The 23,312-nt window shown below is 37.9% G+C and overlaps 1 protein-coding gene across 11 annotated transcripts in view; it reads left to right on the top strand.

Annotated features, from left to right (window-relative positions):
• Positions 1-23,312, top strand: part of RABGAP1L (RAB GTPase activating protein 1 like) — a 693,841-nt gene that overhangs the window by 555,663 nt on the left and 114,866 nt on the right. For 9 of the 11 annotated variants that reach the window (XM_036844645.1, XM_036844610.1, XM_036844603.1 and 6 more), the window contains one exon: positions 835-963. In XM_036844645.1, coding sequence (XP_036700540.1) covers positions 835-963 — 129 coding nt within the window. Of the gene's footprint in view, positions 1-834; positions 964-4,085; positions 4,433-23,312 lie in introns of those variants that run through there. The other 2 variants (XM_036844703.1, XM_036844713.1) reach the window with 2 other exon arrangements.

Below are 23,312 nucleotides of genomic sequence, written 5' to 3' on the forward strand. Positions count from 1 at the left end.
TGTGTACCCAGTCTTTCTCAGTCTCTAAATTTGTGTCTCAGTGTTTGCCAGCGATTACATATAGTTGTTTATTAAAATATTTATTGCCTTTCTTATTACAAAATCTTTACTGCAGAAAAAACAGCAAACTATAAAGAAGAAAAAAAAATTATAATCCCACTATCCGGAGAAACATTTTCCTTTATTTCCTTTCAGTCTTTTTTCTGTGCATACATATATTTATAAGTGGTGGTTATTTCTTAAGTAAATCTGGCAAGCAGTAGTTTTCATAAGAAGTTCAGTAGTTAAGTGGTTTGCTTCATTTACTTTTTTATAGCAGTCTTTAAGATATGGGTACAATTTCTTATTTTCTTCACTTGAACTGCTACTGTCACTAGTTGAAAAGTCATCCTGTCATTAGGTGTTTATTATATAATTCTGCTGTGCTTTTGATTGCATTGTCTATGTCTTCAGCCAGCTTTGTAAAATATCCTTAAAATGCCTACCAAGCTAAAATCACAGATTAGTCCCAGAGTTCAAATTTTTTCCTTTTCTGGCATTTTTCTTTTTTTAGAGCCATAACATGGTTAGCTTTGCCAGGATCCACTATTCAAATCTTCAGGTAATATAAATTAAATATGTTAGCCTGTTAATTCTTTTGTCACGTCTAGGATTTATGGTGACTTATTTCAGCTTATAGTAAAGAGGTTAGAAATCTCTTCCTAAAAATTTTTGGAGCTCACCTAGATCTTGGCTATAAAAGTACATTCAAGAAAATAGAAATTCCTTTTTCAATGTATTCGTTCTGAACGTAGGTTAAAATGTAATTGATGATTCTTGGTGATTATTTTTTAGACCTCAAAGGAAGATCTTCTGCAGGCTGATTTTGAAGGTGCTTTAAAGTTCTTCAGAGTCCAGCTTCCAAAGAGATACAGGGCAGAGGAAAATGCAAGAAGGTTAATGGAGCAGGCTTGCAATATTAAGGTAAGATATATGAATTTATAGATAATAAAGGTGGAACTTGAATGCAGAATAACATGGCAAATTATATAAAACTCTTTCTCAGTATGTTGCTGGATTTTGACTATGTTTAAGGTGATGTGGTGTATGACCTAGTTTCTCTCAGACTTTTTTGTCAAGCTGATATGTATCTATAGTGGCTGTACCTTCTAGTAGGACTTAGGGTGAACGTTAGCAGGTTCAGGTTGTAACAAGAGGAAGACAAACATTTATCTCATAGGTGGGGCTCTAGAATGGGTTGCTGTGATAGTGGTTTCCATAGCAGCAGACTTAGTATTTAGCTTTTGCCATCTGTTTTAAGATTATTTAGGACCAAGCAAGAAAAGCCTGCTTAGGCCGTGCTTTCCTTTCTCTAAGGGACTTGGAAAGCTCTGTCTTGATCTACCCATTTCCATCCCACACCTGACAGATGTTTGTGGATACATTGCTCCTTATCAGATGTCTGATAAAAATAAACAAATTTTATAAATAAGTTAAAATAGAAATCTCTATCTAGAGAATTGGGGTATCAAGGTGAGATAGCACATTTTAAAAAAAAAATTGGAACCAATTTACTGATGTAAATTCTTGGACCTTTGGAATATACTAGGGAATCTTCTTACCTAACCATGACAAAAATGTAAATTTGCTTTCTGAAAAAGCAAAGATCCCAGGTCTTATGGACTTTACATTCTTGCCGAAGGAAAGAGACAGTAAACAATTAACATACTAAAGAATATATTTAATATGTTAGAAGGTGATAAATAGCTATGAAAAAAGAAAAAGTAGGGCAAAATAAGCAAGATTGGATTGATGGGGAGAAGGAAAGTTATAGTTGTTGTTAGGTAGTCAGAGTAGACCTCACTGAAGGTGAAGGAGATGAATTAGTCATGGAGATGTCTAGGAGAAGAGCAATTCAGCAGAGGCAACAGCTAGTTCAAAGGCCCTGGGGCTGGCTCATGCCATGTGAGTTTGAGGAACAGCAAGAAGACCAGTGTAGCTGGAAAGAAGTGAATGAAAATGAGGGCAATAGGAGAGGAAGCTAGAGAGCTCACAAGGAGCCTAAAAATGTAGGCCACTATAAGGGTTTAGGCTTTGCTTGGAGTGAAGTGAAGAGCCCTTCCAAGGTTTTGAGTAGAAGAGTGATAAGATCTGTCTGAGGTTTTAGAGGATTACAGTGCCTACTGTGTTGAGAACAGACGATAGGAAGGTAAGAGTAGAAGTAGGGAGATCAGATAGGGGGTTTGCAGTAATCCTGTTGAGAAATGATGATAGATTGACCAGGGTGATAATAGTAGGGATAGAGATGGATTGGAGATGGAGGTGGTTGGAACCTGGTTATATTTTGAAAGAGAACCAACGGGATTTCATGATGTATTAAACATGGGTGTGAAAGGAAAAGAGGAGTCAAAATGATTCCACAGATTTGGGATTGAGCAATTAGAAGATAGAGTAGCCATTGATTTATTAAGCTCATTTCTTAAAATGTATTTTGACACAGACTTCACTTAAGCACAATGCACACTGTAACACTTTTCTGGTGTAAGATTTTTTTTGAATTTTATTTTAAACTAAATTCTAAATGTTTCAAAAGTACAACTCAATGCTGAACGTAAATAACTTGAGGAGAAAAAGATTGCATTGTCTTCCAAATGAACTCTATATTCAAAGAGATCATTTTCCAAAGGTATTAAGAAAGATAGACCGCTGAAGTCTTCATCCTGAAATGCAAACTTTTAAAGGCTTTATGACTGATTGTTTTATTTGGCTAAGCCAGATGACTAAGCATAAGCCACATTTGTCTGTAGACGTTGAAAACACAGTGGTCATGGTGCCTTTGATTGAATTTTGTGGGTAGTAGGTTTGAAAGGTAGGCTTCAGCCAGCTGATTGTTCCCGAGCTGTCAGAAAGAAGTACTATAACTTGGGGCAGTGCTGTAGGGATCCATTAAAAGACAGCACGCATTTCTAAGAATAAAAGAGTAGAGAGTTAAGAGGTATAGGTAAATATTTTCAAGGGAAATCTAGAACTGTGGGAAAATAACTGAGAACAAAAAACCCAGGAAAGTAATTTAAAAATATGAAATGTACAGGGAAAGATTTTTTCCCAATGTAATTTAGGAAGCTCCTCAGAGGATGGAGGTAACTAACGATTGTCAAGCCAGAAACGTGAGATCTGAGAGACACTGAAACATAAAATGTTAGAAGACAAGTTCAAAATATGATGTGAATGGATTGTTCCTGGGATGAAAGTGCTATGTGCAACCAGAGTGATTTATTTGGGCATGAACAGATAGATAGGAATTCTTTTTTAAGTAATAATAGGGTTGTTATTTTGTTTTATGTTTTGTTTCGTTTTTTTGTATTATCTAAGGAGAGTACCTTTCTCTTAGATACTTAAAACAGTACCCGAGGGACACCATTTTAATTTATAGCATGATTGTGAGGCTGATGTGAGGTTTAACTGGAAGAAGGAAGACATAAATTGTACAGTATTCAGGGATCGTGCTGGGACTAGAACGTAGATCTCCAACATGAAAATTTAAGATTGTTTTTAAACCAAGACCTACATTTTGTTTTTGTTTTTTTTAATAAATTTATTTATTTATTTATTTATTTTTGGTTGTGTTGGGTCTCGTTTCTGTGCGCAGGCTTTCTCTAGTTGCGGCGAGTGGGGGCTACTCTTCATCGCGATGCGCGGGCTTCTCATTGTCGTGGCTTCTCTTGTTGTGGAGCACAGGCTCTACATGCGCAGGCTCAGTTGTTGTGGCTCACGGGCTTAGTTGCTCCGCGGCATGTGGGATCTTCCCAGACCAGGGCTCGAACCCGTGACCTCCTCATTGGCAGGCAGATTCTTAACCACTGTGCCACCAGGGAAGCCCCAAGACCTACATTTTGAAATAGCTTTTATATCAAGACCTTAAACATACGCACACGCACATACGTGTGCGTGCGCGCGTGCGCACACACACACACACACACACACCTGAAGAGATACTTACGCTTACAATGTATGATGCACTCTGATGTTTTTCTTCTACTATATTTTATTCTATTCCATTTTAAACTTCTACCCTTCCCTCTGCTAGTCACAACCCACTACATGGATTTCACAGCAGCTTGCAGTTTTGAAAAAGCACTCAGGCCTATTCCGCTGTCGGCCCCTCCTCCCCCTTCCCCATTCTGATATGCTGCAAACCGTGAGAGGCTGTGGAGGATGAGGTGTTACACTGAATAATGAAAGTGGGAGTGTGGTAAGGATGTGAGTCATCGTGCCATCATTACAGCAGCATGTGCTGGGAACTGGAAATGTTAGGAGATCGTGGACTTACAGACCACGGCTGCATGTTAAAGCATTCACAGACAAAGGTGACGACAGGCATGGAACAGGCAAAAAAGTTGGAAATCGTGATTTCTTATCCACAGCCTGTTTAACAATAGAATTTCTGTCAAAGGTAATACATTTTTTTTTGGATTTTAATTATTTTTATGGGATTTGTGTACGGTCGTATAGTCTTGGAATGGACATGTTCTCATTTAATTATCCTTGAAAATGAATCACTTTCCTCTAACTTTAAGGAACTAGGTGACCCAGTTATTTCAGTAAACTGACTGGTTTTAAAATAAAGGCAACGGTTAACAGGTAAAAAATAAATTGTTACCTCTGTGTGTGGTTAACAGGATTTATTAATAAAGCACATTGGATTGGGTAAATAACTTTATTCTTCTGAAACCCGTGTGACATTAAATATCAGGAATATTTTTTGGTGTTTATTTTTTTCTAATTTACTAACATGACTTTAAATCATTCTGATATCCCTTCTGTTCCTATGATCCAGCCAGGCTAAAATGAGAAAATACATTCACCCATCAGACTTTACTTTGAAAAATAATGTGGTTACTTAATATATGAATATCCTGCACTTTCACAGGAAGGCAACTTTTGTTGAATATCGTTATTCAGTTGTTAGCTTATAGTTTAAAATTTTGCTATTGCAGAGCTTCTTAAACTTGGATCTTGGCTTCATGGACTCTGAGTCACTAGAAATTTGAATTTCTTTATATAAGCGTTTAAGCATTTTGTTTTTCCTGGTGAGAAAATATGTAGCTTTTATTAGATTCTTAAAGGGAACTCAGTGACTCAAAAAGATTAACTTTTGTGCTGTGGGATCATCTTAAGCTTGTTAAGAAAATTGATATTTCTTTAGAGTATAAGGATTTATAAATGTGATACCTATATATATTCAAGTGCATATACATATAACCTTTATAATTTTTCTTGATCTGTTTTTTTTTTACATAATTTTATTCAATATCACTCACTTATATTGTATTAGGTTGAATTGATGAAATTACCATTCTTGTTGGTCAAAAACTGCCAGGTATTAGACACTGTATATGATTTAATGCAATATGTTATGCCTCCTTATGTTTCAAATAGGTGCCATGTATGTAGATGATGAAATATTAAAAATTTGGCTCTTTTAAACATCATTTAGTGGGCACTGCTCTGATAAAAATAAAGAGATGAATTAGAAGAGTAAAACATCTATAACATAATTTAGAGTACTATATATATATCTATATAGATATATATAGATATATATCTATATAGATATATATATATATATATACATTAATTCTATGGCCATGTCAAACTTTTCTGAGAATTATTCTCCAAAAGCCGGGAAGCAAGTCTTTTTTTTTTTTTTTTTTAAGTTGATTTTTATTTGGAACAGTGTTACAAGTGCCACAGTTATGATGAACCTCATTAGTAGAAAAGTTCATCATATCACTCAAAATATTCTATTGGTAAATCTTCATAATAGAATGTTTTAAAAAGTGAAATAGGCTATTTTGTTTGTATTTTATTAGTAAAATAACTTGAACAATATTAAAACTGCAAAATCTGACATTAAACTAAAACAAGGGAATTAGGAAAGAAAGGTCATTTATTGAGTATCTACTATGTGCCAGGAACTATGCAAGAAGACTTCTCAAAGGAAGTAAGATTTAAGATGAGACCTGAAGGATTAGCAGGAATTAAGGAGTATATGGAGGAAGGGGGAAGGAAGTTCCATGCAGAGAGTATGCAGAGGCCCAGAGGTGAGAAACGATGGAGCTGTCCAAGACTTGAGCGCAGTTCATGACTGGAGAATAGGGTTCAAGGACGGAGGGAACGAGGGGAGTAGATAGAAGACTTAGAGAGGTAAGCAGGAGCCAAACAGCTGGTACAGAGCCATGTAAGCCTGTAATTAATCCAACGGTAATCAACTTGGATTTTATCCTCGGACAGGGGGAAGTATTGTGGGTTTTTAAAGAGGAGACAGAAATGATCAGATTTATGTTTTAGAAAGGCTATTCTGGCTGGTGTGTAGAGAATAGATTAAAATGGATAAGAGTAGATATTGGTAACAGACCGATTCAGGGGTGGTTGCAGTAATCCAGTTGAGAAGTGACCAGACTATTGTTATGGGCTAAAGAGATGTGGACAGATTCCAGAAATATTCAAGAGATAGAATCAACAGATCTTAGTGATTAAATGAGAGCATTAGGGCAGAGAAAGAGAGCCGTAATGACGCTCAGGATTCTCACTTAGGCAACTTGGTAGTAGTCACTCTATGAAGGGATAGAAGATAATGAGTTAAGTGTTGGACATGTTAAGTTTGTGGTGTATATCTACAGTCTCATATCCAAGTACGTGAAAATATCCAATCAGCAGGTGGATATGGAATGGAAATCAGATCTGAGCTAAAAGTAGGCATTTGGATGTCATCAGTATTTGAACCATGGGAGTGGGTGAATTTTCAGAGGAGCAGAGAGAAGGGTTGAGGGTAGGTTCATTAACATATAAAAGATGGGCTGAGGAACAGCAGCTAGTGAGACTGAAAAGGCAGGAAGAAACCCAGAATAGTGTGAAGTGTGAAAGCTAAGGGAACAGGTATATTTTCAAGAAGGAAGAAGTTGAACAATGTCAGTGATGTTTAGAGGTCTCACAAGGTACTGAGAGTGAAAGTGGACATCGTGCAACAGTTAATGAAAGAGGTTCCTTTGTGGTCTTAGTGACAGCAGTTTCAGTGGAGTGATGACGTATAAAAGCCAATGATGCAAGGAATAAATAGGAGGTGAGTAAATGGAAAAAGGAAGATGAGACAACTCTTCTAAGGAGGTTAGTGTGGGGAGACGATGGAGGATGGAAGAAACAGCCAGCAAGCCAGAGAGTAAGTACACGAGAGAGAGAGATAAGTAGACATGAGGTTGAGATGAATTTTTGGAGGATGGGAAAGATGGCTTTAAATGCTTAAATGCTTAAATAACGCTCAGTGAGTCAATGTCTTCATTGAGTACCTACTATATGCCAGGCACTGTGCCAGGCCCAGGAAACACAAGGTTGAGCAAAAGCACATACACTTCCAGAACTCATGGAGTATTTATATCGTGCAGAAGATGTTAATTATATAATTGCCTTAATAAATGTATAATTACAAAGTGAGACAAATGCTCAGAAGAGATATAATAAAGATATATGAAGAACAAAGAGCAAAGGAACCTGACTGGCTCAATGGTTTAGGAAAAGCTTTCTTGCACTGAGATTATAAGGCATTTCAGACTGAAGGAAGCATGTGTAAACACTGTGGGGTGGGAGGGAGTATGGTATGTTTAAGAAACTAGGAGATGGCTCAAGGAATGATGAGGGTTGATATCCAGGGGCCGACCAGACCATCCCTCTTCAAATAAGAAGGAAAGACCCACAAGAGAAAAGTTGAAGATTCAATAAAGAAATTGGAATATATCAACAGAGACAGACCTCAGAGGAGATAAAGGATTAGACTCTAAAGAATGTACTTTTCTTCCATTACAGCAGGAGGGAATGAGCAAGGAATAGATGGGGATAAAGACAAATGTGCAGGTTAAGTAAGGTAAGGTAAGGTGAAGAGGAAAGAAATTGAAAATATTCCATTTGAAGGTTTCTCTTATTTCTATTAAGCAGGATCTAGAACTAAGGGAACGTAGTGGCGCTAGAGATTCAAAGAACATGGACAAACTTTTAGGTATTGCAAAGAATGGAAGAACTAACTGGAAAAACACAAAAGAATTGTTGGGCTGAATTGTTGGAGATCATGAATTCATAGTGGCAAAAATGTGCAATGTTTTGGGAGTTTCTCTATAAATACCCAGCAATCCAAATGTATGCATGAAAAAAGCAGTTACTTTCACCTATAGTTGAGGTTTGCCAGCATGAGACAAAGGAAGGGCAGTGGGACCAGGGCGGTGGTGCACTAATAAACCAGACCTTGGGGATACGAGAGGGAGGAGTAAAGGGGGAATCTCTGATTTGTAGCTTTTGCCAATTTCCAGGTAAAATATGGCCAATTTCAAGGTACCAGTGACTTAACAAGTGGCACACAATTTGCGAATATGAAGTCACTTCTTTTGGACTGGTAGTTGCTAACCGCAGCACGCCACAGGGTCAGGGAGATGAGGCTAGTAGCAGGAGAGTGGTTGACATGATAGATAGTGGAATAGAACTAGTAGAAGAGAAAGCGAAGACAGATAGGGATTGAGAAACTGCAGGACAAGGGGGTGAGGGAGAGGTACCAAGGATTGAACTCTAAGAACACAGAGAACGGTGGAGGGGGGACACTAAATGACTTGTTGGTGATTACCCAAGAGAAATACATCTTTTCTCTAAAACCATTTATATTTTAAGGACAGCTTAGTGACATTAGAAGATAACACTGACCTGTGCTCAAAATTTTCAGTTGGTAGCTCAGGTTACTTAGTGGCAACAAAATCAGGCCATTTGCTATTTTGCCATCTATGGCGAGTTCCTGTGATTTGCTTCTCTCTGTCCTAATGACATTACCACCATCACTACCATTTTACTCTAATCATAGAGATTTGAAATGCATTGTAGGAGGAATAAACAAAGATGGCAGAGGCAGTAAGAGTAAGGGAAATAAGAGGAAGAGGAGGGCCCTAGCGGCTAAAAACAAAGTCCTGCCCTAGCATCTTCTTCTTTCACACCAAAATTGTCTTCCTAACCCATGCTAGAGAGGAGGCCATCATTGACTATATGTTACCATGGTAACTACCTGCCTCAGAAAACTCTAAGCTCTGCTCCAGCTCAGTTATCTATGTATTGTGACAGACAATTATCCACTCTCCCAAAGTGGATTAATACAATTTGATCTTGCCTCTCACAAGTCATGCTTTTAATGGGATAGAGGTAAATTCGTTTATCTAGAGATTTAATATTTTTCTCTCTCAGACCTCCATATTTGTAACCATGGATTTGAATTTAACTGTTTGAAAATAACTTTCACACTAGAGCAAAACTATAAAGAACATTTTATTCAGAGCAATTTACCTCTAATTTCTTCATGCTGTTTGCTATTTCTTTCTGGCTATTGTTGCTATGTATAAACAAGAATGTAATCTCCCAAATAGAGGCTTTTTTTGAATTAGCAATGAGACCACACAGAGGCTTTTGTTGACTCTGTGAATCTAAAATACGTGCCCTTATGTGCACCGTGGAAAGGGTTCATTTTTAATGGAACCACATTTCATGTTCCTTTCCTATAAAGACCTCTGCACATTGACAACCACAGTTTGGAATATTTGGTTTAGAGTGTCATAATCTTCTCCCAGGCAAATGTTAATTTTGTTATAGGCTACAGGGATGTGATAATTAACAAACTGATAATGAAGTAGTTTTTATATCAAAACAGTTGCTTCATTTTTCCTCTGAGGCTTCTGTTAACATTGATAACCCTCAGTGTGTCTGAGATTTGGGGCATTGTTTTCCCCCAAACAGGGATTAATACAATTTGATCTTGCCTGTCACAAATCATGCATTGTGGGAATGAGCAGAAAACACGTAAATGTTAGACATACTCTGAAGCAGTTTATAACAGGTGGAGAAAACAGGGCAGAGCTCTGGGTGCCCAGGCCTCAGGCACCCTCCACATTCAGAAAACTCTGCTTTTCTGGCTGTTCCCAAGTCATCTGGAATGCATTTGTATCCTTTATTACTTCTGCTGTTTTCTTCTACCATCGTACCTGCTTCTGCCAGTCATTTTCTTTCAGTTTATTAAGGAGAAAGCCATAGAAACATTTTAAAATTAACTTGATGGGTGAACCTGGATATTGTATCATGAACCGATCTATATAAATCATTAAATTGTCCTACTCCAAAGAAAAATAAGACAAATGGATATAAAAATTGATTTTTATATGGGCATCTCTTTTTTTCAGAAAAAGAAATAATAAATCATAAGAATAAAGCATATGCCCTTACTTGCATCCCAAACTTGGTACAGTGTCGTTGGTACAGAGCTCTCCACATACATTAACAACAGAAAAGGACACTTCAGAACTGCTGTTTCAACTAGTGGTTCCTCTCCTCTCAAACTTTATTCTTTTTCCCTGCAGCTAATTCACTCTCAGCAGTCTTCTAAAGACACAGTAAGACAAATGGTTATGCTCTTAAGTGGGAGTTTCCATATTTCATATAACTTTCTGCAGTGTTTTGCCAATTACCTCTTATCCAGTTGTTATGATTTATGTTTATCTGTGTTGGAGAATAAAGTTAGAACTCGTCTTCGTTCTTTGGAAGCAGAGGTAATAAATAATTTTCCCACGGCTATTTACAATGAGAGCCACATCTCTTTGATTTTTTTTTTTTTTTTTTTTTACTACTTGAATTCATGTTAAGATTATATTTAAAGTGTGCTTCACAGTTTGTGTTTGGGGATCTGATTTAGACAAGAAAATAAATGTGTTTCTCTGTGCCCCTGTTGCTGCTCATTGGAAGTAATTTAACTTTTTCTTAAATTTAAAGTTAAATTTAATTAATTAAATTTAAATTTATTTTTAATAAATTTAAACGTCTTAGGTGTTTAAAATAGGTTAGGTTAGGAAGGCTGGGCCTTTGGATCTTGGGGGTATTTCAGACACTTCAGCCACAGGTATGTCAGATGCCAGTGCCTCTTCTCTGGGACGAATAAAGTATAATCATATTATATTTACTTAGTTACTCATATTCTTGTTTCACAAGCTCATGGATCCATTTAGCATTTAGCTGGGAAATGACAGAGTCTAATTAGTACTCTGGAGAACTTACTTATTTTGCTATTCAGCCTTTTTCTCCCTCTCCCCCCTCAACCATGAAAAATCCTTTTCTTTTGAAATGGTGGAAGTAACATGTAAATGAGAATAGCAACTCAAAAAAGATAGTGAAGATTTTTAAGTGTTATTCACATATCTCCAACTGTTTGTCAAGCTTTCTGAAGCTCTGCCTAAAGGCAGACAGACTGCTGAGGGGAAAATTATATTCCTTGCTGTAGTTGATAGTTGTGATTAGATGGGCACTCCATTCTTATTATCAATTCCTCTGTCTTGGGGACTTTTTATTGCTGCCACCTGTGGGAGGGAGCGATTTCTTTCATCTGTAATGTCTAGCCTGTTCCTTTTCTATGCCTGTAATCTATCCAAATCTCTGTAATATGTAGTTCAAATGGTTTTATCACCGTCACCATCATCGTCATCATCACTAGTATCATTGTTATTATGTGAGGGAATACTGGCATACAAACCACATGAAGAGGTGGTAAAGCTTCGTGTTCTGTTGTGTCACTCAGGTCAGGGGAGGCTTCAGTTACTCAGTTTGGCGCAGGCTCAGTGCCTCTATCAGTGTGTTCTGTGCAGCGTTTCATTCATCCTCTTTTCCAGGCACTGCGTTATCCTCTGTTATCCCTTGCCCTTAGGGTCACTGTACTTCCTACCAGCTCTTACTACATATTGAAGTTTCTCACTAAGTTGGTTCCTAAACAGGCAGTACTTTTTTTTTTTTTCCTGAGTCTCATGTCTGCCCCCAGTTTCATGTCTGTGGTAGTTTGTTAGGGCTGCTGCAATAAAATACCACAGCCTGTGTGGCTTAAACAGCAGAAATTTATTTCCTCACAGTTCTGGAAGCTAGAAGTTCAAGATCAAGGTGTCAGCAGTTTGGTTTCTTTTGAGGCCTCTCTCCTTGTCTTGGAGATGGCCGTCTTCTCACTGTGTCCTCACATGGTCATCCTGCTGCCTGTGTTATCTGTGTCTAATCTCCTCTTCTTTTAAGGGTACCAGTACTGGGAGTTAGGGCTTCAACATATAAATTTCGGGGGCATACAGTTCAGCTCATAGCAAAGTCTTTCTCATAGTCAACAGAATGCTAGTTTCAACCCAATTTCTCTGAAAACATTCTCTTCTGAACATGAATCTTTCTTGGCAACCCTGAACTGTATCTCCAACATCTGATAACACATGACAGTTTCCTGTGTTTGTCAGCCTACCCAAGTTCTTCCATTTTCTCCTAAACTCTCAGATTTTCTAAAATATCCTATTTTTCTTCACAATTCCACCCTTCACTTCCATCAGCCCACTTGGCTGGCAAGGAATTTCCTCTGGCATGCATGTTAGCTTGTTGTAAGTTCTAACTTATATACCCTGCTCTGGTATGATCTAAATGCATTAACTTCCTTATAATCCTGTCTATCTATTGTATCATATCTTATACAACCATAACCTCCCTGATTCCCCTTCTTTCCTAAAAGAGAAGCAGTGAGTTGTGCAAGGAAATAAGTTATGTCTTAGCAGGATGTCCAGTGAGAAAAGAAAGTCTATATTCTATTGTAATAGAATGAGTATTTTAAGCAACAACATAATTTGGATACTGTATAGAACCAAAGGACTTAGTTTATTTTCTAAAATTATTTACATAAGACCTTTTATTCTAAAATATTTCATCAAATTTTAGGATGGCCATTGTTTAAGAAGCCAGATTGTAGACATTGCACCTGTGAGGGAAAATTTTTGAAAAAAAAAAAAAAAATTGTTTGACATGGTAGGATCTTCTTAGACCCTTCAGAATTCATAGTTGGAGGCCCCTGACATTGCTTGTCTGGACTGCTATAGCTGCCTCAGACTAACTAACTGGTCTCTCTGGCTTAAGTTTTTGTCTTCTGGAGTTTCCTCTACTCACTACCACCAGAGTTTTCTGCCCAGAGAACCAACCTCCTCGTACTACTCCTCATTCAGAGAGCACTGCTGGCTCCTTGTTACCTGCAGGGTAAACCCCACAGCCTTCTCAGCTTAGCACACATCCCCATTTTTCACATCAATGTGCCATGCCCTTTCCTGGCCTCGCTCGTCACATCTTGCGCCTTCTACCTGGGACTCTTACTCACCATCCTGAGAAAGTTACTTAATTTCCTTGAGTATGAGTTTTCTCATCATGAAGTGAGGCTAATACCTACTGCACAAGGATGTTGTAAGAATTAATAAAGCTAAACATGTGTGAAGCACTGGCTGAATTATTTATCAATTCCTTTTTTATTTTTAAAGATTTTTTTTTTTTGATGTGGACTGTTTTTTAAAGTCTTTATTGAATTTGTTACAATAGTGCTTCTGTTTTATGTTTTGGTTTTTTGGCTGCGAGGCATGTGGGGGTCTTAGCTCCCCGACCCGGGATGGTACCTGCACCCCCTGCCTTGGAAGGGGAAGTCTTAACCACTGGGCCACCAGGGAAGTCCCAGCAATTCCTTTTGCAGTTATGGGGTCAAGCAAACCCCTATTCATCCTTTAAGACCCAGAACAGACACCACTTCCTCTGGGAACCTAGGCTGTTATTTATTCTAATTCTGGCAGTTCCTCCACTAGAGCACCACAGTTGGAGTTAAGAATGTGGTTTTCTGAAGCCATGTGGTTAGAGTTAGACCTTGGCTTCTCTATTTATTACCTGTGTGATATCTGGCAAGTTACCTGTATCTCAGTTATCTCTTCTGTAAAATGAGGATTACATTGTTGATACAATAGGATTACCGTGAGGATTAAGTGGGATAATATATATAAGAAACTTAGCAAATGCTGTGCATCATTAGTATACAAAAAAATGTTTGTCGTTATTACCGTAATCGTTTTGAGTCAGTTTCTCTCACTGTGAGTTCCTCAAGAGTTTGTCTCTACCTTGCTCTTCTCTAGATGCCTTGGGCCTGGTCCAACCCCTAGCATAATAGCTGGATCAAAGAAGTCACTCATTAAATATTCAGTTAACATATTCATTTTTTTTTCTTATTTTTTTTTCCCTATTCATTTAGGTTGAGGAGTGTTGGGCTTTAAATCCTCTCTGAAAATACTTCTGGAAATAAACAGAAAAATCCTCATGTATCTCACTGAATAGTATTCCAGGTTTCTTCCTATAGAAAAGCGAAGTAGCTGAGTTTTTTAGTCTGAGTTCAGCTTTAAGAAGGGTATCTATCATATTGTGTAGATTGCAGGGATCATGAAATATAAACTTGTGAATTTTCCATCTTTCAAGACCTTTAAGACTTGGATAGAAGGTCAGCTTTCTTCCTCGATGCTTGGGTAACCAGATGCCCTTTCTTATCTTTAACTATTCGATTTTTCAGATTATTATTCAATGATTTTAGAATTCTAAAAGTTTTTTCAAGTCTTACTTGCATAAACCTCTTGGTTGTCTATGGTAAAAATAACTGTTGAAAGAACTGAAGCTAAGATGTATATGCCACAGCCTTTTAAAATAAGGTAGACATGGGACTTCCCTGGCGGTCCAGTGGTTAAGATTGCCAGCTTCCACTGCCGGGGGTGCGGGTTCGGTCCCTGGTCGCGGAACTAAGATCCCACATGCCGTGCGGCCAAAACATAAATAAGATAAAATAAAATACCAAATTAGTAGAGTTTATAATCAAAAGACTGCTAATACAGATCCCAAATGACAGACTAGTCTGTTCCTTCTTTATGTATGATAAAGTTATAATCACGTTTTATATTTTCTGTGACATTCTCTTTATGTATCTCATAATTATCAATTATATTTTATTCTTCGTAAACTGAAATCAAGGAATGTCAACAATATATCTGCCGATTTGTGCTTGCATACTGTATGAGTTATCTATTGCTGATAGCAAACCATCCCCAAACTTACTGGCTCACAACAACAATATTTCTCACAATTCTGTGAGTCAGCTGGGTGGTTCTTCTGCTGTTGTCTCTGGATTCATTCATGTGGTAGCATTCAGCTGGTGGGACAGCTCAGGGTAGGATCTGCCTTTCCACATGTTTTTTCATCCTTGGCTGCTTCTCATCCTTGTGGTCTCAGGTTTCCAAGGAGGCAAGACCCAATGGCATAAGCACTTATCAAGCTTCTGCTTGTGTTACATTTGTCATTGTCACATTGACCAAAGCAAATCACATGGAGAGTCAATGTTAGAGTGGATATACAGGGAAAATGATGCCAGGAGACATAATTGATTAGGAGCCTTTCCTGTAACGATCTACCACACACATGCATGGCAAATTTATGTTTCAGTACATAAAAACAAACAAACAACCCCCCTACGTTAATTTAGTTTCTGATGAGAAGGCTGAGAGTTTGATGTGGAAAGGAGACTTCCTTTCCATTTAATATATTTACTTTCATTTATTAATACTCTTTATTTAATAATATCCTTTTATACAGTTTCTTTTACTGGTATTGCTTCTTCAATTGGCAAAAAAAAAAAAAAATGACTTTTTTCACAATGCAAGTGAGTGAGTAAACCATCATCAGTTTGGGTTCCCTGATAGCAGAAGCAATAGTTGCTTATGAATTCTTAATAAAACTCGAGTAGAGGTACTCTGGTTACAAAGAAAATCCAGCCTGTGATACTGATTTTATCATACATGAGAAAGTTAGGTTTCCAGAGTTCAGAGGAAACTTAAAATTTTTAAGGTTTTCTACCTCATAGCTATCAAGAATTTATAGGGGATTTGAAATAAATACTATTTAACTGTTTTATTTTCAAAATATTTTGGTTTATTTCCATTGTGCTATGTGTTTTCTATCAAACATTATTGATTAAAAAGGTTCAGATGACATAAATCACTGGGGGAAGTGAAGAATACATTTGCCAAAATGAACATGAACACCTTCTTAAGACAATAGCACATAAGAATATTGCAATCAAAGATTTAGAGACAAATCTGAATCCCCTAAAATACCTACTTCTTTGGCCAAAGTAGAGCAGCAGCTGACCTTTAGATTCACATATTCTGGTTAGGAAGTTAAGGTTGACTATTGAAATTGATTTCTCAAGATAAATGTCCCACATTTTTTTTTTCTGATAGGATGAGTTCACCCTCTTTTAAAGAAAGGACAGTCTGACACTCTGACACTGAGCAATGAAAATATGGTAGAAACAAATGAAAGTTTGCCACAAGATACCAACCTAGCTATTCAATGCTTTGCTGTAGGCAGACGCTTTCTTAGGACCTAGTTCATCTGTTTTTGTTTTAATTCATCTCAGGGTTCAGCTGTAGTCATTTTATCCCAACAGATGTAACTTTAGACTCTTAATGTGGGTGATGTAGTTAAACTCATCTTAATGTAAATTTTTCATGGTGGGCCATGCGTAGATGGTCTCAGGGGTAACTAAAAAAGAACTAGTTTCACAGCTAGAGAGAAGGGTAAAACTTTATTTCTTATATAATAATCAGACCTGTAGTCAGTGTATTATCACAAGATCCAAACTGTAATGACTTTGTTTTAAATGGATCCAGGATCTGGGGAGTGGGGAATGGACACCAGAGAGGAGATTGTATAATATATTCTCAGTATTGTGAGGGAAATGCCATTGAAAAATGAAGGAAGACAAAAGAAAATGAGGAAACTACTTTCCCGCATTAGGATCCACGAGTAGAGTACAGCGTTTGTCAGGAAAACTGCCGTATGAGACAGAACTTGCCTTTAATGCCCAGAGATATTTGCTGCTGTCAAAAGGTGCACAACTTAATCTTGCCTACTGGCTGATGTTCCCAACTATTTTCTATTAACTGAGCCCAAAATCAGATCCAAAGACACTTCCCCACAGCGAGTAGGTGGATGGCTTGAGGGAACGAAGTGCTCCGAGCATGTGGCACAGGGAGGTGGCAGGCCTGTCTCAGTCTCTCTCCAGCAGCCCCCTCTCTCCAGCCACTGTGTCAGTAGTGTCTGCGTGCTGGCCCTGGGCACCCACGCAGCCCGCTTCTCCCTGTCTCCCTTGCGGATGTCCCTGTGTGCTCCTGCCTCTTGCCGGCACGTCCGCAACCCAATTCCCTTTCTACAGCTTGCTGCTCCTACTTATTTTCCCCGTCTGATTCTGTGTAACTTTCTTTTTTTCTTTGATGAGACCACTGATTAACATTAACTTTGTAATGATAACAGGCACAACAATTACATCTTGCTTCCTTGGATGACTGGCATGTTTGTCATTTAATCATCACCTTAACATCGCCAAGTACTCTTACTGACCTGATTGTACAGATCAGAAAAAACAGGCACGGAATGTTTAAATCTCCAGCAAAGGTCACTTGGTTAGTAAGTGGCAGATCAGAAATTTGATTCCAGGCAGTCTGGTTTCAGAGTCTGTGCTTTACTTCCTCTTGTATACTATTTTTTGTATTAATCTTATACTATACTACATACTTTTTGAAGGCAGTCAATTTAAATGTTGTTTAATAGTGCCAGTATTTATTGGTCGCTTACAGGGTTCAAGACTACTCTGACTCAATATGATTACATTACATTGCATCTATTCATTCTTTTGCTTAATAAGTATTTAAAATTTCTTGTGCACCTACTTTGTCCTAGTCCTGCACTAGGCTTTCTATTCAGTAATAATCACAACAGACAGGATTCCTGTCCTCCTGAAGCTTACAGGATAATGGAAGGGGCAGATAACACAAAGTATAATCAAAAGCTGTAATAAAGGTTGCAAAAGGAAAGAGAAGTTTGTTACAAGAGAGAAAATAGTTAGAAGCTAATTTAGATTGAGGAATGAGGATCAAGGAAAACTTGTGACATTTTAAGCTGAAGCTCTAAAAGATTAACAGAAGCTAACCAGCTGGAGAGGAGTAGTAAAGTGTGCTATAGAAGATCTTTTGTTTCTGGCAAAACAGTGGACTAGATGTCGGTATAAACTCTTCTGGTACAGAACATCTAAAACTTCTAGATAAAATAATTAAAGTATATTTTTAAATGTGTGCCTGAGTGAGTGGGAAAATAAGGAAGAATTTTAGGAGCCAGAAATTATGTGAAAACCTGAATTCTGAAATATAAGTAAATTCTAAACCTATACTTTGTTCTTTGGCCGTTTGCTGATCTCTGGTGGCCTAGATCTTGGCCTTTAGCAGGCCTTGTGCAGAAGACAAAGACAAATCCGGGACTTCTGAAAGGCTTCTGTTTCATAGGTGAGCTAGAGGGAAAAGCCCAGCCACTCCATATACCTCGACTTCCCAGAGGGAGACAGTTGGGATAATCACCCAGCTTGGCTTTGGTGCTTGAGTGAGTGAGAGTCATATGCATCAATCACATTCTTCTATATGAAAAGATATTTCATGGTAAAAAGAAAATGAATTTCATTATTAAAAACAAAAACAAAAAACATTTTCTGGACAGAGGAAATGCTATGTGGGAAGGCCCTTAGGGTAAAAGGCATTTGACCTTTTCAGAAAACTAAAATAGCTGGTATAGATTGAGCAAAATAAGTGCTGACAAATGAGGTTGGAGATGAAACTGGGAACCAGATTCTTGCAGGTCCTCAAAGGCTTTGGCTAGGATTTTGGATTTTATCCGAAGTACAATGCAAATCTTTTTGAAGGGTTTTCAAGAGATTATCTGATTTATGTAAGAAAGAATAGATTAGAGAAAATATAAAAGTAGAGAGTTACTCTCAAGGTAGAAGCAGAGATAAAACTACAGCAATAATACAGGTGAGGAGTAGATTTGGCTTGGATTAGGGGCAATTGGAAGACATAATGGATTCAAGATATATTTTGAAAGTAAAACCTGTTGATGAATTGGATGGGAGTTTGAGAATGAGTAGAATATAAAGGGCTATCCCCAAGCATCTGGCCTGAATAACTGGTTGTCCAGAGGTCTTTTTCTGAGTTGAGGAAGTCAGGAGGAGATAGGGAGAGGGAAGATCACGAGTTTGGTTTTAGAGATGTTCAGTTTTAGAAATGCTAAGTTTGACAAGTAAGAAATGCAAGTGGAGACAGAACCACAATTGGATGTAATAGAACTAAAGATATTTAAAATATATTTATATAGTCAAACTCATATTTGAATAAGCCAGTGTGTAATGATAATGGAAATTTACTTTTTACAGGCAATCCATTTTATAGTAAATTTACTTGAGAGGCAAATTTGTTAAGTAGTAGAATTTTATTGTAATAAATACCCATCTAAATTCACATCCCTAGGATGCAAGAACTGGATATATTTGCAGATGAAGTATAATATTCTGGGAAAGACACTGTCAGAAATTGGCTAATTGTTCACCAAACCTATTTTCCTTTCTTCCTGCTGATATAGCTTGAACTACATTTCCCAGCCTCCTCTGCAATTAAGTATAGTCATCTTACTGAGTTTGGGCAGAGGAATGAGAGTACAAGTGATGTACATTTATTCCTTTGGTTTGGCTGTTTAAAAAAAAACAAAAAAACAATTCCCATATAGCTTCCTTGCTTTCTGTCTACCCTTTTGCCAACTAGATGTCCTCAAAGTGACCTTGGAAACCACATACTGAAGGTGATAGAATCTCCATCAGTCAGAGTTCCTAAATGACTACAGAGTTCAGAAACCCCCAACTCCACCCTCCTGCTAGCTGAACTTTGCATGAACAAAAAATACACTGCTTTTATTTTAAGTCACCAAGATTCTGTGATTTAACAGATTCAGTAGTTTGCATCACATTAAAAGAAGATGTCGATTTTCTTTCAAGGTGATATCAAGGAACCTAATTTCATGTCCATTCATTTTTTTCCCCATTTTTCTTCCATGCATGTTTGCTGTCATATGTAACCAGGCAATTCGAGTAGGTTAGGATGTTAGGACGTTTATATAGGAAGTGAGGGAATTTGAGATGCTTGAGGTATGAGAGAGGAGCTGAAGGATAAAATTGCCTCCTCTTCTCCGTGTAACCATATAACCATCACTCCTCCTCTGTGTGGCTGAGTAATTCATTTCAAAGATTTATACTCTTGCAGCCACTTCTTCCCACCTGTTGATAGCACCCTCATTGCAAAACAGAGTTGATGAAGACCATGATCACCTCTCCCTTGCCTTGTTTGACATTCACATAATCAAATTTACACACTGGGATGTAAAATAATCATAAAATTAAAACTGAGAAATATCTTTTCTTCCTTTATACATCTGATAATAGATGCCGCAGGGTCTCTCATGGTAAACACTTTGGGGAGAGATGCAAAATATATCAGAAGATGTGTACATCTCTCACAGGACACGTCGAAATCAGAACATCCCCCTCTGAATCTTTGGCCATTGGATTAGCCAGTTAAACATTCTCTTACATCATTTTCTTATAATTTATTTACCAGTCTATTTGCCTTGCTGGACCTTTAGGACTCCTTCCCTCGAGTGAAGGTAGGAGGTAAATTCAGTTCCATGTACTAAATACCCAACATAATTCCTGGCTTCTTGGTATTGTAAGTGCTTAGTAATTCCTTGGTTAAAAGCCAAATGAATGATGAAAGTAGTATGGTTTGTATCTGGCTGATGGGAAAAGTGTTCCTAGTAGTGTGCAGTATATGGATTATATGCTGCAGAGAATTTCTTTTTAACCACATCAGTGATGTGCCTTTAAGGTATGGGTCAATCAGCAATTCCACTACTGGGCATATATCCAGAGAAAACCATAATTCAAGCAGACACGTGCACCCCAGTGTTCATAGCGGCACTATTTACAATAGCCAGGACGTGGAAGCAACCTAAATGTCCATCAACAGAGGAATGGATAAAGAAGATGTGGTACATATATACAATGGAATATTATTTATCCATAAAAAGGAACGAAATTAGGTCATTTGTAGAGACGTGGATGGACCTATAGAGTGTCATACAGAGTAAAATAAGTCAGAAAGAGAAAAACAAATATCGTATATTAACACGTATATGTGGAATCTAGAAAAATGGTATAGATGATCTTATTTGCAAAGCGGAAATAGAGACACAGGCATAGAAAACACATGTATGGATACCAAGGGGGAAGCGGGGGCTGGGAGGAGTTGGGAGATTGGGATCGGCACATATACACTATAGATACTATGTATAAAATAGATAACTAATGAGAACATACTGTATAGCACATGAACTCTATTTAATGCACTGTGGTGACCTAAATGAGAAGGAAACCCAAAAAAGAGGGGCTATATATATATATGTATAGCTGATTCATTTTGCTGTACAGTAGAAATTAACACAACATTGTAAAGCAACTATACTCCAATAAAAATTAATTTAAAAAAAAGATATGGGTCATTATCTGGCAATTGAAAGTTTTTGTTTTTTGTTTTTAAATAAAGAAGTTTATTTATTTATTTATTTATTTATATTTGGCTGTGTTGGGTCTTCGTTTCTGTGTGAGGGCTTTCTCCAGTTGCGGCGAGCGGGGGCCACTCTTCATCGCGATGCGCGAGCCTCTCACTGTCACAGCCTCTCTTGTTGCGGAGCACAAGCTCCAGACGTGCAGGCTCAGTAGTTGTGGCTCACGGGCTTAGTTGCTCCGTGGCATGTGGAATCTTCCCAGACCAGGGCTCGAACCCGTGTCCCCTGCATTGGCAGGCAGACTCCCAACCACTGCGCCACCAGGGAAGCCCTGAAAGTATTTTTATGAAAAAAATTGTTATTATAATCTTTGTTGTATAAGGAATTTATCAAAATTTACGTCTCCTTTGATGACTACATCTTCAATTTGTGTGCTCTAAAAAAATCTGTCACATCATACAGTTGACAGAGTGTATAATTTTGCAAGAATTAGGCACGTAGGGACATTGCACACGTAGGGACAAGTTGGGCACATGCCCCTACAGGAGCTTTAAAGGAATGCATTGTGGCCCTGTTGGTAATTGCCTTCTCTTCAGTTCCAGTGACATATGGCTAGGCTTGGGTAAACAGATGTTTGTACCAAATCAGGCACTTACTGTCTCAGCTCAGGTGTTAGGCCAGGCTGAAGTTTACAGCTGTGCCCTGCTTGAAATTCTAAAGCCATAGCAGTTTATTCTCTGAATACAGTGTACCTCTAATCTAGAATATGGCATTGTTGGCTTCTGGAATTATTTTCTTTCCCAGTCTATAAGATGATAATAAAACCTGTTCTCATAGGGATCATGATAAGCTAAGTGAAATTCAGTTCTGAATTGTTGTAAGTGAAATAAAAAGCTTTCATCTATGTGGTCTTAGATGACAGAAATGTGATTATAAGTAAGCCCCAATTTCTTCTAGGCACACTAGTGCCTAACCATAGTGAATGGATAGTTCCTTTACAGAAGCCGGTATATTGATAACTTCGGTTCCTTAGAATACTAGCAGTAGGTACTATTTGATACAACTGTTTCCAGGGAATTTCTAGCTGGCTGGACTAAATTCCCATGCCTTTTGTGGTATAGTATATGGACTTTTATCTTGGTAGTGATTACATTTAAGTATAAAAGAAAAGCTTAAATGCAATAAAATAATCATTTCTCTATGACTTCCAAGAAGCAACTAACGCTTCTTGGAAGTCATAGAGAACCTTGGGAAAAATGCATGATTTTGTTTATCAGAACTGAGGAAAGCTTAACCACTGTAATAGGTAGGCCAAATCTCGGAGTATCTGTATACCCACAGTCCTTTTCTAAGGGCTCCTACCTGCAGCCTCTTCCTGAAGATACCAGCTCTACGCAGTGCATATAGGTGACCATGCTCTGTATTGCTTGACCTTACCACCTACATTTGACCTAAAGCAGGCAGAAAAAAAAAAAATGTTTAAGCAGTCAGGCTGTTTGGAGAAGACCTAGCACCTGTGCCTTACCTAACTGATGATGGTGACATAGTAGGCTGATGAGATCCTCTCTCTTAGGAAAGTTTGAAGGAGAGAGAATTATTTGGTAGGGACAGAAGTCAAATGCTTAACCAGAAAAAAGGCAGACAGAGATGACATGAGTCAGTAGAAGCCATGAGTAAGCAAGAGTGATGAGTAAGTAAAAGCTAGGTCGTAAAATTTTTAAAAATTGTGTGTGGGTGAGAAACAAAGATTTTACTTAATATCTGTAGGGGAGGAGCATGATCAACAAATTATTGTTGCCAAAGACACAAGGAACTAAGCAAACCATTACACATCTTTCTCATCCTGGGCGACTTGCAGTTCTCAGTCTATGCTCCTGTGCTTCTCATGAGGCCTGGTTAAGCTGCTTTCCGTGGATTACTATGAGGCCTAGCCACATGGCATACCTTTGTTCCAGATTTTCACTGGA

The sequence above is a fragment of the Balaenoptera musculus genome, chromosome 1 (assembly GCF_009873245.2).
Source record: "Balaenoptera musculus isolate JJ_BM4_2016_0621 chromosome 1, mBalMus1.pri.v3, whole genome shotgun sequence".
NCBI lineage: Eukaryota > Metazoa > Chordata > Mammalia > Artiodactyla > Balaenopteridae > Balaenoptera > Balaenoptera musculus.